The 16,446-nt window shown below is 53.8% G+C and overlaps 3 protein-coding genes across 5 annotated transcripts; 1 reads left to right on the forward strand and 2 right to left on the reverse strand.

Annotated features, from left to right (window-relative positions):
• Positions 1 to 1,308: 1,308 nt before the first annotated feature.
• Positions 1,309 to 6,033, forward strand: TMEM150A (transmembrane protein 150A). 2 transcript variants are annotated; one of them, XM_001363979.5, is made up of 8 exons: positions 1,309 to 1,440; positions 2,031 to 2,198; positions 2,744 to 2,791; positions 3,177 to 3,263; positions 3,628 to 3,695; positions 4,343 to 4,470; positions 4,709 to 4,886; positions 5,193 to 6,033. In XM_001363979.5, exons 2-8 carry the CDS (start codon positions 2,134 to 2,136, stop codon positions 5,432 to 5,434), a joined length of 816 nt encoding a protein of 271 aa, XP_001364016.1. In that variant the 5' UTR covers positions 1,309 to 1,440; positions 2,031 to 2,133; the 3' UTR covers positions 5,435 to 6,033. The 2 variants fall into 2 exon arrangements, with proteins under 2 accessions (XP_001364016.1, XP_056669359.1); XM_056813381.1 differs by lacking the exons at positions 1,309 to 1,440; positions 2,031 to 2,198; positions 3,628 to 3,695 and having other exon boundaries at positions 2,770 to 2,791.
• On the reverse strand, positions 5,990 to 8,983 carry RNF181 (ring finger protein 181). Of its 2 annotated transcripts, XM_007477772.3 has the most exons (5): positions 8,797 to 8,983; positions 8,249 to 8,382; positions 7,888 to 8,003; positions 7,401 to 7,475; positions 5,990 to 7,020 (listed from the first exon to the last, which is right to left on the reverse strand). In XM_007477772.3, exons 1-5 carry the CDS (start codon positions 8,880 to 8,882, stop codon positions 6,961 to 6,963), a joined length of 471 nt encoding a protein of 156 aa, XP_007477834.1. In that variant the 5' UTR covers positions 8,883 to 8,983; the 3' UTR covers positions 5,990 to 6,960. The 2 variants fall into 2 exon arrangements, with proteins under 2 accessions (XP_007477834.1, XP_056669369.1); XM_056813391.1 differs by having other exon boundaries at positions 5,990 to 7,475; positions 8,797 to 8,976.
• A 1,790-nt stretch (positions 8,984 to 10,773) lies between these two features.
• Positions 10,774 to 15,457, reverse strand: LOC100030007 (E3 ubiquitin-protein ligase RNF181-like). Its single transcript, XM_007477773.3, has 6 exons — positions 15,157 to 15,457; positions 13,431 to 13,564; positions 13,044 to 13,159; positions 12,457 to 12,531; positions 11,964 to 12,029; positions 10,774 to 11,237 (listed from the first exon to the last, which is right to left on the reverse strand). Exons 1-6 carry the CDS (start codon positions 15,222 to 15,224, stop codon positions 10,998 to 11,000), a joined length of 699 nt encoding a protein of 232 aa, XP_007477835.1. The 5' UTR covers positions 15,225 to 15,457; the 3' UTR covers positions 10,774 to 10,997.
• Between the last annotated feature and the right edge of the window lie 989 nt (positions 15,458 to 16,446).

Consider the following 16,446-nt stretch of genomic DNA (forward strand, 5'->3'; position numbering starts at 1 on the left):
ACCGTAATGCTGAATCACCACCACATGCTGGCAAACCTTCCAGCAGGTTCCCTCCTCTAAATCAGGTATATGCCCCACTCAATGACAAAAATCCAACCAAAGGCAGGGACAGGCTGTGGCTATAACCATTTATCAGAGGTCCTCCAGGAGGTAGATTTGTCACCTCAGAAGATGTCCCTGGAGAAAAGAGTGGGCATGCCTTAAAGGGGGTAAGGGGTAGAGGACGATTGCCCAGTTAGGGCTGGGAGGAAGAGGAGGAGGCGGAAGGGGGAAAGCATTTCTTAAGAGTCTACTGAGCCTAAGCACTTTACAGACACTCTCTCAGGAGGTAGGTACCTCATTGCCCCCATTTTATGTTTGAGGAAACTGAGGTGGGAGACAGTGCCATGACTTGCCCAAGGTTGAGTTCCAAGTTCACAGGTTCATAAAATGTCACCACTGGAAGGGATTTGGAAGGACTAAGGAGGCAGTGTAATGCACTGAGCTGGAAGAGACCATTGAGGACTCAAGCAGAGAAGAGGGAAACCTTTTGTCCTGGTCACAGAGCTAGCATGTATGGGGGTGAGGGGATTAGAACACAGGTCTTTCCCTGGGCCATGCACCTCTGGAGGCACAGGAACACCAGTCGATGCGGGTGGCTGCTTACTACCTGAGTCAATTCTCTTTCCCACTCTGTACCTCAGTCTCTTCATCTGTAAAAGGAGAAAGTAGGGTCCCCTGACCTGCGAGGTCGATTCCAGTTATAAATGGATAAACTCATGACTTCAGAGAGAATCTAGTCCAAGGGCTTCCTCTGACAGAGGAGGAATTGAAGTCATCCGCGGGGCTGTAACAAGGCCTGGATTCAAATCCCTCCTCTGCTTCTTACAACTTGTGTGGTCTTGGACAAGTCAATTGTCTTGCCTGAACCTCAGTTTCCATGGCTGTAAAAAGAGGGGTTAGGACCAGATGGAGTCTGGAATAAGATCCAGCCTCCAACGGAATGAGTGGCATCAGCATCAAGGCAGCCCAGGCAAGACCTTGGGTTTCCCAGAAGACCCTCCCTCAGGACTCCTGGCCAAACGCCGCAACCCCGCTCCCAACCCCCCAACATTTCCAGGCGGGATTCAGGTCCCCGGGGCCGACCAGTCCCGCGCTGCGGGGGGGCGGCCCACCAAGGCCATTGTGCGGGGGTGGCCGGGGCCGCCCGCCCCCCAGCAGCACCGCCCCGGCGTGGGGGGTGCCGGGACTTGTAGTCCCGGGCCGCCCCCCGCCCCCCGCGCCTGCCAGCGGGAGGACTCCAGGTCCCATCGGGCGGCGCGGCGACGGCTCTGGTCAGAGGGGCGGGGAGGGGAGGGGAGGGGAGGGGAGTGCAGGGACCGGCCCCGGCTCTTTAAATCCTTTAAAGGGCTGTTCAAAGGGACGGCGGCTGAGAGCAGCGCTTGGGGGGTCCTGCAGCCGGTAAGAAGGCAGGCCAGGGCGGGGGAAGCCCAGCCCCTCATGCCAGCCCATCCCGACTCTCTCGCGTTCCCCGCTTTAGCTCTCGGGGTGCAGCCTGGGGAGGTCCCGACGGGAAGGCACTTTGGCGGGGGGTCTGGGGTCCCTCGGGCAGGTTCCTCCGACCCTCATCGCGCAGCCGGCTCGGATCGCCCCTCTGGTCTCCCGCTATCTTGCCCAGCGTCCTTGCTCAGCTCTCGGCGCCGGCCTTCCCGGGCCTTTGTTAGCGGGAGCCCCCTCACCACCGTTGCGGTCCGGAAGGTCTCAGACCAAGTCTCCCTTTGCTCCTGGGCAAGTCCTGGGGATCTGGGGTGTTCCCAGAGGGGCCTTGACCCTGGGCACCAAGGGAGACCCTGTCCAGGTGCCGCGGGCCGCCCGAGGGCTGGAGGGGCGCCGTTAGGGGTGGGGGGCATGGGTGGGGGGCGCTATGGGATGCCAGGAGGCATGTGGGCTCAGGCTATGGCCGAGGCTCAGCCTGTTCCACTGGTCAGGCTACCCCCCCACCTGCTGTTCCGGCACAGTCCCTTGACCTACTTCACCCTTCTCTCCCCCAGGCTGATGCTTGTGGTTGAAGTGTCCTGAAGTAGCTGGGCCCCCTGCTTCACCCACTTCTGATCCTGCCCCCCCACCCCTTCCCCACCCTGGCTCCCCTCCCTCATGACCGCCTGGGTCATCCTCCCTGTCAGCCTCTCAGCTTTCTCCATCACTGGCATATGGATTGTGTGAGTAAAGGGAAGAGAGAGGCAAGGGGGAGGGGAGGAGAAGAGAGAGAGGGGAGTGGGGGAGAGGAGGAGAGGAGGCCGTGTGGCCGGATAGATGGGCCAGAGCCAAGGAGGAACAGGAATGAGGCAGGACAGAAGAACAGCTTGCTCCCACACACAAGGTCCCTTGTCCTGCTGTAGACTGTGGTGTTGGTACTCAGGACTGCTCGGGGTGTCTCCATAGCCTGGCCTAGTGCCTGGGCACAAATTCCCAACTACCCACCATTCTTGGGACCAACTGGCACCATCAGCACTAGGCAGGACAGCACTGCTTTCCCTAAGCTTGATCACCGAAAGGAGCCACTGGAGAGGGAAGACCAGTCAAGGCCAGAGCCCCCGGCTTTCGGGTCATTCCCTGGCCGGTCCTCCCACAGTGTCCAGCCATATGGTATGGGGAGGGTTCACCAAGGCCAGACTCCAGAGAGGCAGGCTAGGGGGGTGAACAAGGTCAGTCAGGTGAAGACGCCAGAGAGCCGGGCGGCTAATGCCCCTCTTCGTTCCTACAGGTATGCCATGGCAGTGATGAACCACCATGTGTGTCCTGTGGAGAACTGGTATGGGGAACAGTCCTGGCACCCTCCTTCTAAAGGCTTCCTCCATCTCTGCTCCTTTTTTGGGCTCAGGGGCTGGCAGGAGTCAGATGGCGACCCTGGGCCTTACTGCTGTCTGATATTGGCATCACCTGCCCCTTCCCCAGGCATGGCATCTTGCCTACCTACCTTCCCTTCCACCAAATCCCACTTCTTTCCCTTGTCCCCCACTGGTTTCTATCTCTTAAGGAGAGTGGAGAGGAAGGGACTCTTCTCTGCTTTTGGTGAGGGAGGGTTCACTGGGGGAGGCCCTGGAGAAGGCATACTCTAACCTGGCCCCAGGTGAAGGAGGCAGGCTGCCCAGAATCCACTTTGCCCCAGTCTACTCCCTGTCCCACCTCCCTACCAGGTCCTACAATGAGTCCTGCCCCACTGACCCCGACATACAGGGTGGTCCCAAGAGCTGCTGCACCCTGGAGGATGTTCCCCTCATCAGGTGAGGCCCCTGAAAGTGGGCAGGATATAGGTGGGGCCCCTCCACCCCAACACATAAGCGCCTACTTCCCCACGGTATGCCCCAGCGTGGTCTTCAGTCCCTTGCCAAGGTCCTAAGGAAAGCTAGACCATCTGGAATCTGAGACTGCTGCCTGCTGCTGCTGCTGCATGACCCCTGGGGCTCTTTCAAAAAACCCTGTATCACAGCTTCAGAGTGGCACGACAAAATACGTGCCAGCCATTGAGGGAGATCGAGGCCTGGACGATAGGAAGACGGGTTTTGGGAGGAATGGGTGAGAGTGGGGAAAGCCACCTGCCACTGCTGACTGCCTTTTCCCCCTGGGCTTCTTGGAACCCTTTTCCAGTAAATGTGGCACCTATCCCCCTGAGAGCTGCCTCTTCAGCCTCATTGGCAACGTGGGTGCTTTCATGGGTAAGTGCCTCCTCAACATTCCTTTCCCACCCATCTACGGCCCCTCTTCCTACCCCCAGCTCCCATGCAGAGAAGGGCCCTGCCCGAGACCTCCTGGCTGGAGGGATCCCCTCCACATTTGCTGCCACTTTGGGGGTCCTGATCAGGTGGCCCAATGCAGCTCAGATGTGTGAGGGGGGAGGTAGGGAAGTATTTCTTTTGCTTCACAAAAGCTAATGTTGCTCATTTACCTCATCCCTCCAGCCTAAGTCCAAGAAAGGGTGGTTTATTATCAACCCTTCAGGAGAGGGTTTATCATTAACCAACCACCCCTGTCCATCGCTATCTAAAAGAACTGATTGGGAACTCTTGGGTGGATCTGGGTCTCCTTGGAGCAGGGACAGCAAGGCCTTTGACCGAGGTGGTCTGGCCTTCCTTGGAGAGCCAAGGTGGATGTTGCCTGTGCAGGTTTGGTGGAGGGAGGGAGGAATTTGGGGATCTGTTGACTATTCTATATATCCATTAGACTCGAGTCCCTTGAGAGCAGAGGCCGTTCTGGCCCTCTCTACCTCCAGAACCTAGCAGGGTGCTGAGCTCACAGGATAATAAATGCTATTGGGCTGTCTGCAGCCCTGGCCCATCAATGCTCTTTGCATCCTCTCCCACAGTGGCACTGGTGTGTCTTCTCCGTTATGGCCAGTTGCTGGAGCAGAGTCACCGGTCCTGGGTTAACACCATGGCCCTCATTACTGGCTGCTTCAATGCTGCTGGCCTGGTTGTGGTTGGCAACTTCCAGGTGAGACTGTTTTCTCTTGAGCATTGATTGGCCCCACCTGCTTGCTCCCCTGCTCCTCTGAACCATCCCCTGAAACCTTGGGAGGGTGCAAATACATCATGGCCCTTAGGTTCTTTTGCCCTGGTCAGCCCTGGAAGAAAAAGCAGCATTTTGTCATGGGTCCCGCCTTTGGTGATGGGTGAAATGGGGTGGAGAAAGGGCAGCTCGGGCTAATGCCTTCTCTTCCACATTTTCTCAGGTGGATCATGCCAAGTCCTTGCACTATATTGGGGCAGGAGTAGCCTTCCCAGCAGGGCTCCTCTTTGTCTGCCTCCACTGTGCCCTCTCCTACCATGGTGCTGTGGCCCCCCTGGACTTCGCCATGGCTCACTTCCGCGCCGTACTTGCCGTTATTGCCTTTGTTGCCCTGGTCCTCAGTATCCTTCATTTGGCTGATCCTCAGAGAATGGGGGAACCCCAAAAGAATCATGGTAGTTAGGAGTTTAGAGGGCTTTGTGGGTCATCCTGATCCTCACAGCAGCCCTAGGACAGATGGGGAAACTGAGGAGAAGTGGCTGGCACCTCGGGTGGGACAGCTGTGGTCCGGGGCAAGATTCAGATGCATCACTGCTACCTGGCTTCTTCTAGGCTCAAGGGGAAATGAGCTTGAGGGGGATGGGTGGGGTAGGGGTGTTCAGCCCCGCAGCCTCAGTGTCTAGGCCATTCCTTAGCCTTGGCCCCAGGTGGCATCTTCTTCATCCACGAAAGCTCCCAGCTCCAGCACGTGGCTGCCCTCTCCGAGTGGGTTTTCGTTATTGACATCCTGGTCTTTTATGGCACCTTCAGCTACGAGTTTGGGGCCGTGTCCACAGACACGCTGGTGGCTGCCTTCCAGTCGGCCTCCAGCCGGGCCTGCAAGTCTTCAGGGAGCAGCAGTACCTCCACTCACCTCAACTGCACGCCAGAGAGTATTGCCATGATATAAAGCCGGACGGACGGCGGGGGACAGCTGAGCGCGCCCCTCTGGCCCCCATCCTCCAGCTTCCTTGGGTTTCTTTTGTACCAAAAAGATTATTTTTTAAAAAGAGAAAGTATTACTGATGGGGTGCATCCTCCCTTTGGGGGAGGACCCATCAGGTCCTCAACTTGACACCTGTGCCATGAAAGAGCAGCGCCCCCTGCTGGCTGCCTGGGGGACAACCCAAAGTCTGCTCAATCCCAGCCTATTGTTCCGAGTCCATTTCTGTGTCCTTGTTTTGTTTTGTTTTTTAAGACACTCCCTGTCCTCATTTATTCACCCATCCAGCCCTTATGGTGCCTTCTGCTCCCCACTGGTTCTGAGGCCAGGCCACTGGAGTCTTTCTGCAGGAATTTTGGGGGCTGGGACAAGGCAAAGGATATAGGAAGGAGGCAGCTAGTGGGCCCCCCTCCCCAGCGCTCAGCACATGCCTATATGGGCTCGGCCCTCCAGACTGCTGAGACTTCCTTCCCTTTGCTCCCTGCTTCCTTTAGGGCAAATAACACAGCAGAACCACACGGATATTTTAGTACTTTTTTATATCTATTAAAAGTCTAACTCTTGAATGTTTTGCCATCTGTTTTGAAGAACTGAGTGTCTAGCCGCACAAAGGACTTTTCCTCAGACCTCAGAATGGGAATAAAGAAACCCCAATGTCTTGGTTTTAGGAAGAACAGCGATCCGCTGAAGGATACTGAGAGCAACCAGGACAGCCAAGGACTCTGAAGATACCACATGAAGGTGGAGGAAAAGGGGCTGGAGATGTTTGGAGATCTCTGAGGCCTGGGGAACTCCAAGAGAGTTGTGTTCGATTAGCAAGGGGAGGAGGGCTCTCTTAGAGGGCAGAGCTAGGAACAATGGGAGGAAGTTGGATGGAGGCAGTTTCAGGCTTAAAGTCAGGAAAAGTAACCATTGGAGCTTTTCAGAAGTGGAATGAGCTGTTTTGGAGGGCGAGGCTTCCTTAGGGTTACCCACACACACTTTGTCTCCATTTCTGCTTGTTCAGGGCCTGGTGGGCCTAGAGATTTCAGCCCCACATCCAACTCTAAAAGTGTTGTGAGCAGGCCCACCCCCCAGCTTTATCTTCTAAGCTGATTGCCTCCTCCTCCTCCCATAAGGGTCATTTTCCTACTCTGAGCCTAGAGAGAGTAGGTACAAAGGTTGTCTGGAGAAGGGAAGTCAGGGATTCCAGACCTTGGCTGGTTCCCCAGTGACTGCTCTTGGAATGGGGCCTTAATCTATGTTTTTTTACTCTCTATCTGGACTGAGTCTTTCATATCTGCAGCTAGCTCTTGAGGAATGGGAGAGAAAAGAGCAACAAGGGGCCCCCAAGCTCCATCCCTCCCTCTGGTAGCAGGGATGGGATGGAATGAAAACTGCCCCCCCCCTCCCTCCAAGGCACAGATCCTCCCAAGCAAAGGTATGGCTGCTTAGGATAAGGAGACAGTTTAATGGACACGAGGAAAAGTATTCGGAGGGGGAAGCTAAGCCCATCATGTATACATTGCTCCATGGAGGTATTCAAGGCGATGCTGCTGCTGCTGCCTTCGAGCCTATGAGGGGAAAAGGAGAAAGTGAGGATGACCCTATATCACAGTAAGGTCTAGAAGGTAAAAAGGGCCTAAGGAATGGAGGCAGGGTTACTTTACCCAGACTCCCTAAGAGGGGTCTGTCGACAAGAAGTACAGCTCTCAGAACTTCCCTAGGAAGCTGAGGACTTGGTGCCTTGACAAGGCATGTTCACTGATCCTCACAAAAGCCCAAGGAAGGACCAAGGTGGACATCTTTATACCCAGGGACTCAGAGGTTCTACAATCTCAGACTCAAGATCTTTTGACTCTTAGATTAGGACTAATTGTAACCCCCACTGCATGCAATACCAGCCTGGTTCTGGCCTTCGCTCCCAATTCCTCTCCCCACAGTCTGTTCTTACTTTGTCTTTCTTATGTTCTTCATATTCTTCATTGTCTGTGGGCAGCTCACATCTGCACAGTGGGCAGGAGTTGGTCTGGGGAAACCGGGGGAGTGACCAATTAGATAAATATTAAATGCCAGGCACTGGGTGTAGGTGTCTGGGCTACAAAGACAAACAGTTCCTGGCCTTAAGGAGTTTGCATTCACTTGAATGAAATAAATACCAAGTGATTAGGAACTGGAAGGATTGGGAAAGCCTATAGCAAGGCAATCTGGGAGCAAGTTAAGGACTCCAAGAGGTGGAGGACAGCTTAGGCAAGCCATATGTACACTTCTGGGTATGATTCTTTTCCCCATCCCCCAATTTCAATTCTTCTGGCTATGGCTCATAAGCTATGGACATTCCAAGGATAAGACTTAGATCTGTGGATGTATGAAGTAAACAAGTGGTGGGTGAAACACATATGAAAGATGGCAGGGGAACAGACTCCAGAAATCTCCAGTACCTTGCCCAGCCAGGGCAGAATGCAGTCTGAATGAAAGAGGTGCTGGCAGGGCATCTCCAGGGCTGTCTGTCCCTCTTCAAACTCCACAAGGCAAACAGGGCACTTCAGGCCTTTGTCTGAGAGGAAAAGTCTTATTAGCTTTGCTACCCCTTCCCTTCCACATGTGCCCAAGCCTTCACCCCGAGCCATTTCGGCACTGTGGCCTCAAAAGCATTCTTCTCTCCTTGCCTTCATGAGACTCCACAGAAATTTCCCGGGGGAGGGGGGTGCAGGCAAGTAGAGGAAGAGGGGGTAGGGCTCTCAACTGGCTTAAGAGGTGGACTGGGAAGCAGAAAGGAATGGGGTGAAGGAGGGCCCTCACCAGCCTGGGCCCCTGTAATGATGGCTTTGGGCAGATTCTGAACAGCTCTCTTGGCAGCAGGAGGAGGCAATCTGTGGTCCCAGTCAGTGAAGTCAGCAGATGCCAACTCAATGTCCATTCCATTGAAAAGTGTCCTGGGGAAAGGATTTGGAGTGGAAAGCGGAAAGCTGTCAGATCGGGGCAACGATCCCTGATGTCTCCCAAAGTTGCCCCTCCATCCAGTACTTTGCACTCCAGTTGCCACTTACCTGATCCCCGGTACCCCTAGGAGGCTCTCGCTAGCCTCTGAAGAACATAGGGATCATCCCTCCTCGATTAACACCTCCTCCACCCCCTCCTCGGAGCCCCGCATAACGTCGGTTCCACCCCACCTCGGAGCCCGGATTAATATTTCCTCCACCCTTCCTCGGAGCCTCTATTAAAGCCTCCATCCCTTCTCGGAGCCCGGATTAATGCCCCCTCCACCACTCCTCCGAAGCCTCGATTAACGCCCCCTCCACCCCTCCGGACCCCGGGATGCCAGCCCCGGCGATGACGCCCCCGCGCACCGCGCCAACTCCAGGAGCGCATTCTGTCGGTACTGCTCTTCGGGCACTCCGGGCTCGCAGTCGTGCTCCTCAAAGTAGGACGTCATGGCAACCAAGAATCCGAGCCGGGCCTGGCCGGGCCCGGGCCTCTGACACAGCGAAGCGGCGCGAAACGATCCCACCCTTCTCTTCTACGCAGACCAATGGGAGACCGATATCCGTCCCAGCGTCCAATAAGTACTGAGAGAAGGCGGGCTCCACGCCAAGTAGGGGTTGCGAGACCCCGGAAATCCCAAGGTTTCTTTTCCATTCGTCGACGTGAATCAGGTGGTCTGAGGCCCCATCCAATGGAAGCAGCCCGCGATTCTAGGCATTCATTGGCTGCTGGCAGCAGGAGGAGGTAGGGCAGGTTTTCCGGTCGAGGCTAGGCCTTCTTTTGCTATCTCACTACTGCCCCCATCTGCTGGATGCCTTCTCCAGCTAATCTCACTGGGGATGGGGCTCGGGTCCATCTCCTTCAGGAAGGCTGCCGGGATTCCTCGTTAATGGCCTTTACGGACAGTGCCATTCCTTTCCTCCCTGTCTTTGGGTCGCACTTAGCCTCCCTCACTTCATGGCATCATAATATTTAGATGGAAAAGGAATTCCAGGGAACATCCAATCCAACCTCTCCATTGCTGGATGAAGAAACAAAGTAGCATGACTGTTATTTGAATTCAGTCCCTCTGACTTTTAAACTCTCCGATCTTTGAGGACTTCGGTAGTCTCTTCTGTAGAATTCCTAGCAGTCTCTGCCGAGTGCTTGGCACATAGGGGGCACTCAATAAATATCGATGAATTGATCTTTCACACCCCACTGACCCCTAAATTTGGCTACGTGGACCTCATCAGGGTAGCCTCTCACTAAAGCAGGAGCTGAGGACACTCTGCTCTAAGCACCTCTATGCCTAGGGTGCCTCGGGGCTCTCAGGGAATAAGAGAGGGAACCAAGAGAAGCCGGGAAGAAACCCTGCAGAAAATCAGATTTCCCATGCCACCTGGCTGAAATCCCAGCCCGCATTTGACATGTATTTGATAGGTGACTAATGCTGGCAGCTCTATTTGCCGCTCATCTCCCAAATATCTTTAGCTGAGGTACTAGCCCGTCATTCTCCACCCAGAGGTTGCCAGAGAAAGATGCCACCCCCACCCCCATCCCCCTGCCTCTTGAAAGACTGCTTTGAGAAGAATTGGGAGAGAAGGAAAGCCTGATGATGAGAACAAAGATAATTGCTTGTTTTTATTCAGTATGCTAAGCTTTTTGTTTGGAGACCAACCCTAGAGTCTCTTCCCTCATTTTTCTGTATCAGGTAAGGAGTAGCTGACTTACACCTCATGCTATTAGTAGTAGCATGTAGTAAGAGGCTCAGAAAAGGGGAAAGATCAGGGTTTAAGAAGGTGGAATGGGATTGCTGTAGGGGCCACAGGCCAAGCCTGAGAACTCTGTGCTCTACACCAGAGGAATCAAACCAGGTAAAAACGTACTTAGAGAATGTTTAACAAAATAAATTAAAATGTATATAATAATACATTTTAAAACTAAGTCAATATGTAGCCCTCAAAGCTCTTTCTATACTGATTAGTTGCCCTCCTTTCTATTTGATTTTGATACCACAGCTGCCCAGTGTGAAGGACCCACCCTCTAAAGCTTCCTTTAGAATAATAAGAGACCTCAGAGGCCATTTAATTCAACCTGCTTGTTTGAGACAAGTGACTTACCCAAGGTCACAAGGGTGATAAGCAATGCAGGTGGGCTTTAAGCCCTGGCCCTCATCTTTCTCCTGAGGAGGCTGTCTCTAAGTATGAGGATTGAGGGGAGAAAACTGGATCTAGAAAGTCAACAATGGAGACTACTGTTTGTCCAAGTTGGAGACCTTTGGGAATGAGAAATAGGTTTCCTAATAAATCTTGTTGCCCCCAAAAAGAACCTTCCAATGGCGCTTCACACAGAATACAGACTTTTATCTTTTACCCAAGAGGGGCTTTTATTCAGCTCTAAGTAGCAAGGGGTGATTTAGCTTGTACCCCTGGGGAGGGAGGGGGTCATCGTGCAAGGTACAGGTGGTGGAGTCAAGTCCACCTCAGAGAGCTCCCCAGGGTTTCTCCAACTCCAGCACCAACCACTGTTCCTTAGTGGGGCCCAATGGTTTGGGTGGGGGTGGCTTCTCTTCCCCTCAGGCTCGTTAGTCTCCAGGCCTTGGATCAAACCCCCAGCCTTTGGCTGTGGCCCCCTGATGCCACGCTGTTGCTGGGTTATGCAGGTTCCCAGGACGCTCTGTGGTGGCCACAATGATCCACTTCAGAAGAGGCAACATTAAGGCCGTGATGATCAGGCCCAAGAAGAGACGGCACCGAATGTTCCCGTCCAAATCTGCCCAAGGCTGCTTAAGGGCCAGGGCCTTGTTTGCCCTGGCAAAAGCATTCTGGAATGGCAGAAGCCAACAAAGGTTTATCAATGTGGATTTGAGAGGTGCTCAGTTCACCCAAACCCTTTCCCCCTGTAGCCACTAGTGCAGCCCTTCAGTCCCCAAAGTTCTCCCCATACACCTAGACTCCACCGTCCTCTTAAAACCCTTGAGGTGGAAGGGACTTCAGAAGGAACCTAGGCCAGCCTGAACTTGAACACAAATCCTCAACATGCCAGATATTTCAGATTGCCATCTCCCAGCATGGGAAACTCACTACCTCACAAAGGAGATGATTCTATCCCCGGAGAGGCCAAATTATTTCATGTTTGTCTTCTGTTGCACATCCTTCCCCCTCCCACCTCACTCCCTATCTTACAAAATTAGACCCAGGGGTCACCTTTCCAACCCATCTGGTTGGATGAGCTATGGGGGTAGACTCTGAGTGCCCTGGGGCTACCAAGCCAATCCCCCTTATCCACAATCAGCAAGCCTCATCCCCTTTTAAGCACTGGCCCTTTTTGATCTTGTACCCCCTACATCCTTAAGAAACCCCAATTTCACAGGCCTTCAGCAGCCTCAGAACTGCTAGATGGGGTGGGCAAAATGCCCAGGTAAGACACTGAGGTTTTTGCCCACCATGTTCACATCTTTGGGATGCCCACCCTGAATGGCTCAACTATTTACTCTAGCGTAGGGATCCCCTCTTCCCTTCTCCCACCCCCACTACTCCACAGTACAGACCTGATCTGAGAGGAGACGCTCCCTCCTTTCAGCTGGATCCAGGCACATCTCGGGATCCTTCCCACTCTGGGCAATAAGGCCCATGTTAGCTCAAGCCCCCACACTCTGCCCCTCACACACATACACACCCCACCCAGATTTACCATGGAGCCCTTTGGGGATTAGACTTCTTGGTGGGGAGGATATGACCAGCCCCCTCCCACTTCCACAGAATCAGAGATCATTAAAAGTGGAGATGAGCAAGCATTTCCCTCCCAAGTCTCGGAGTGAAGAGGTCCTTAGAATCAAGAGTTGTGAAGCACTCAAACCCTGGTCTTCTGACATCTGATCCAGAGACCCTCTTACCACTCCAGGGGGGAAGATTCCACCAGGGTTAGTTGTACTCTCTTGCCTACACTAGTGCTGGGACAAGGCCTGGTGAGTGGGAGAAGGTCATGCCTCTCTGGGGTCTCTCAGGTCTGGTAACAGGGGAGTCCCCCAAGTCTGGCCCTACCTTTTCTCTCCTGTAATCTTCATAGTCCTCATTGTCTGTAGGTAGTTCATATCTGCACAGAGGGCAACTGTTGGTCTGGGAAAACAGAGTGGGAATGAAAATGGCACAGGGTCCATTTCTCTCTCTCCTCTTAGGCCTGTGCCTTATGCTCATTTTTAGAAGAAAGCTTCAGGGAAGCCAGGAGCACCAGCTTAGATTTGGGAGAACTCAGGTTTAAACTGGGCCTCAGACACTTCCTAGTTGTGTGACCCTGGGCAAGATACTTAACCCCAACTGCCTAGCCCTTGCTGCACAGCTAGGTGGCTCAATGGATTGAGAACCAGGCCTAGAGATGGAAGGCCCAGGGTCCAAATTGGACCTCAGATACTTCCTAGCTATGATACTTTGGCCAAGTCACTTAACCTCCATTGCCCAGCTATTACCTTCAGCCTTGGAACCAATACCCAGTAGTGACTCTGTGATGGAAGGTATGGTAAACTCCCCCCTGATACTCATGATCTGTGGATGGACAGTGCCATATGGTAGTAGGGCTGGACACCAGGACAGTATGGAAGGCTGCTTGTGCTTGCCCTGGAAATGGTGGGTACCTTGCCTAGCCAGGGCACGATGCAGTCTGAGTGAAAGAGATGCTCACAGGGCATCTCCAGGGCAGTCTGCTCCTCCTCAAACTCCAGAAGGCACACAGGGCACTTAACACCTGCGTCTGTGAGGGAAAGTCCATCAAATCAGGCCCTGCTTCATCCATCTTCCCACCCCAAATCCTCCCAATGTTGCCTCCTTAAAAGCAGGCCAGTCTCCAGGGGTGTTTGACACCTTCATTTGATTTTTTTTTAAACCCTCCTGGTCTGGAAGATTGAACAGGGAGAGAATTGCATGCTGGGTAGAGGAAGAAGGGGAGGGGTAACATAGGCTAAAACAAGCTGACAGGAAATCGGCATAATTAACAGAGGTCCTTGGGAAAGGGGGCCCCTCACCGGCCTGGGCCCCTGTGATGGTGGTTTTTGGCAGGTTCTCCACGGCTCTCTTGGCAGCAGGGGGAGGAAGTCGATTTTCCCAGCTAAAGAGCTCACCTGTTGGCAACTCAATGCCCATCCCATTGAAAAGTGTCCTGGGCAGAAAGAAAGTCCCCAAATATGCCAATACATTCATAGCACCATTTTGTGTGTTTGTGATAGCAGATGGCTGAATGCAAGGCCCCCTGGGCAGGAACCGACTAAGTAATGTAATGGCTCCAGAGTGAAGCAGTCTATACCGCTTGCTCCAAAAGAAATGACGTCATGAGTATACAGAGAAACATGGGAGGATCCATGGAGAGATACAGAAGGAAGAAAAGCCGGGAAATGATGCACACAGTAATGACAGGAAGGTAAATGAAACCAACTCTAACACAGCTGTGAACTCGGATGGATTTCCATGATCAAGCTAACTCCCAGAAGACTGGTGAAGACACACCTCCCCCTCCTCTCAGTCTGGGAGGGGGAGAGGTGGCCATGGGTATGCAGTGTGGCTGCTACTGTTTCTGCTGGCTTTGCTCAAACAGCCTTCTTGGTGGCAGAGAGTTTAATGGAGGGGTGGGTGCGAATGTAAATTAGGAAATGACCGTGATGTATGAAAAATGACCAAAAAAATGTGCACTGCAAAAAGCAGAAAGGGAGGGCTGAGAGTCACACCAGGGCAGTGGCAGCCCAAACCCAACGATCCCTTGTCCAGCACCCCTTTTCCAGGTAAATCTCAGCCCTGGATCTTCTCGGATACCGGATCCTTCCCCGCCCCAACCCTGCCCTTCAATGCCCTTCTCCGGACATTTCACAAATGTACACCACCCCACCCCTCCCCTCCCCTCCTTCCTGCCCCGGGCAAGCTCCAGGATAATGCAGGGGCCCGGATAATCTTCAACCTGGAGATCACTACTCCCCCAATGAGCTCCCTCCCCAATACCATGGAATTTCCCCCTTCCACAACTCAGCCCCCAAATAATCCTCAGGCCCTAGCTCCCATAAACCTCTCCCTTGACAGAGACACACGCCCAGCCTCTAGACACACCCCCAAAGCACGCTCGGATGCACACTCTCCTCTCTCCTTTCCACACAATTCCCAGCCCGGATTCAATTAATTTCCGGTTTTGCACTAGGCAGCCCGCGCCCCCCGCACCCCCCCCCCCAATAATCTCTAATCTAGAAAAGGTGGCCCCTGGAAAATCCCTCATCCTTGGACACGGAAGCCCTTAACACTAACTAAAGGATAATCCCTAACCCTAAACCAAATGGAACCCCCCCTCCCCCAATAATCCCCAAACCTGAACTAGCCAGCCCCGGATAATCCCTACTTTATCTCTAGGCTGGAAAGGATGGACCCCCCCCCCCCATAATCCCCATCTCTGGATAATCCCTAAAGGATCCTTAGACTGGAAAAGGTGACACCCCTTCCCCCAATAATCCCTCATCTCTGGATAAGTTCCTGAATGATTCCTATCCCTGGTCTAGGCAGCGCCTGGATAATCTCTGGGCTGGAAAAAGTAACCCCCCTCCCCCCCATAACCTAACCCCGGGTCAGGTAACTCCCGCCGGTTCCCCCACCCCATTCCCGGATAACCCACAGCCCGGTTCAGCACCGCCCGCCCCGGATAATCCCCGCCCTGCCGAGGAGGGCCCGGATAATCCCCGCCCCGGATAATCCCCAGGGATGGCCGGCCCCGCCCACCGCGCCAGGTGCAGCAGTTCGTTCTGCCAATACTGCTCTTCATCCATCTCCTCCGGGAAGTTCTCCATGGCGGCGGCGGGCGGTGGGCGGCGGCGGCACCAGCAGCGACCCACCAGTCTGGCCGCGGTCAAGCCCACAGCAGCCCACAACCCCACCCAAGACCACTCTGCAGCAGCTGACTCAGAGCTCCCGCGACCAAACCTCCCTGCCACCCTCCCTCTCCGGCCGATCTGACCAATGGGAGGGCGATATTATAGAGCCAGACCAATAAGTAATGGAGAAGGGCGGGCATAGTGGTCTGTCCAGGCTGCGGATGGAAAAGGAATCCCCAGACGCGCGTTTCCATTGGCTTTTGGAGGTCAGGTGACCGTAGTTTTTTTAAAAGGAAGCCCCGGGGCGGGGCTTCTGGCCAATGGGAGGGCGAGATGAGCCGGACTCTGGTGGGGAGGCAGGGTTTCGGGTTTTGACAGCTGGGGATGGAGGGCACAGCTGCGACCCTCTCGCGGCGCTGCGCTGGGAAGGGCGGGGTACCCACCCGCCCGCCCCGGAAGGCTCCAGTCAGGTTGGCCACCTCTCCCTGGTCCTCCAGGGCAGTCCCCTTTAATGAAAGCATGCAAGCATCCTTGAATCAGTGAAGCAATTAGCCCCAGAATGCACGAGGAATCCATGAAAAAGCATTTAGTGAGCGCTTACGAGGTGCTAATCGCTGCACCACGGTCACTGCACACCCCACGCCCCACTGTAGAGAATCCTGGGGAAGGCGGCGTGGGTGTCCATTTCATATCAGGAAAGAGCTGAGCATGTCTGGTCAGAAGACTCAAAGGGACAGGACATCAGCTTTCAAGATTTTTAAGGGCTGATGGTCACCTAGATTTTGTTCTTCTTGGCTCGAGAGCAGAACTGTCAGACAATTAGCATTTATTGAGTGCTTTCTGTATACCAGGCACCATGCTAAGTAGGTGGGGGTCGGGGGAAGTATCTGGTGGCACAGTGGACAGAGCGGAAGACCTAAGTCTAAATGCACGCTTAAGCACTTACTTGTACTTATGGTACCCTGGGCAAGTCACAACCTCAATTTCCACAGCTGTTCAATAGGGATAATAATAGCACCCACCTCCTACATAGTGATTGGTAAAGAGTAGGCAGTACTGTATAAATGCTTATTCCCTTCCCTTCTCCTTAAGCCTTCCAGAAATATAAAGAAAGGCAAAAGGGGACTTGGTCTCAGGAAACTTACCATCCAAAAAGGGAGACAACAGGAAAACAACTATGATGATGGATAGAGGGAAG

Source organism: Monodelphis domestica, chromosome 1, assembly GCF_027887165.1.
Source record: "Monodelphis domestica isolate mMonDom1 chromosome 1, mMonDom1.pri, whole genome shotgun sequence".
In the NCBI taxonomy this organism is placed as follows: domain Eukaryota; kingdom Metazoa; phylum Chordata; class Mammalia; order Didelphimorphia; family Didelphidae; genus Monodelphis; species Monodelphis domestica.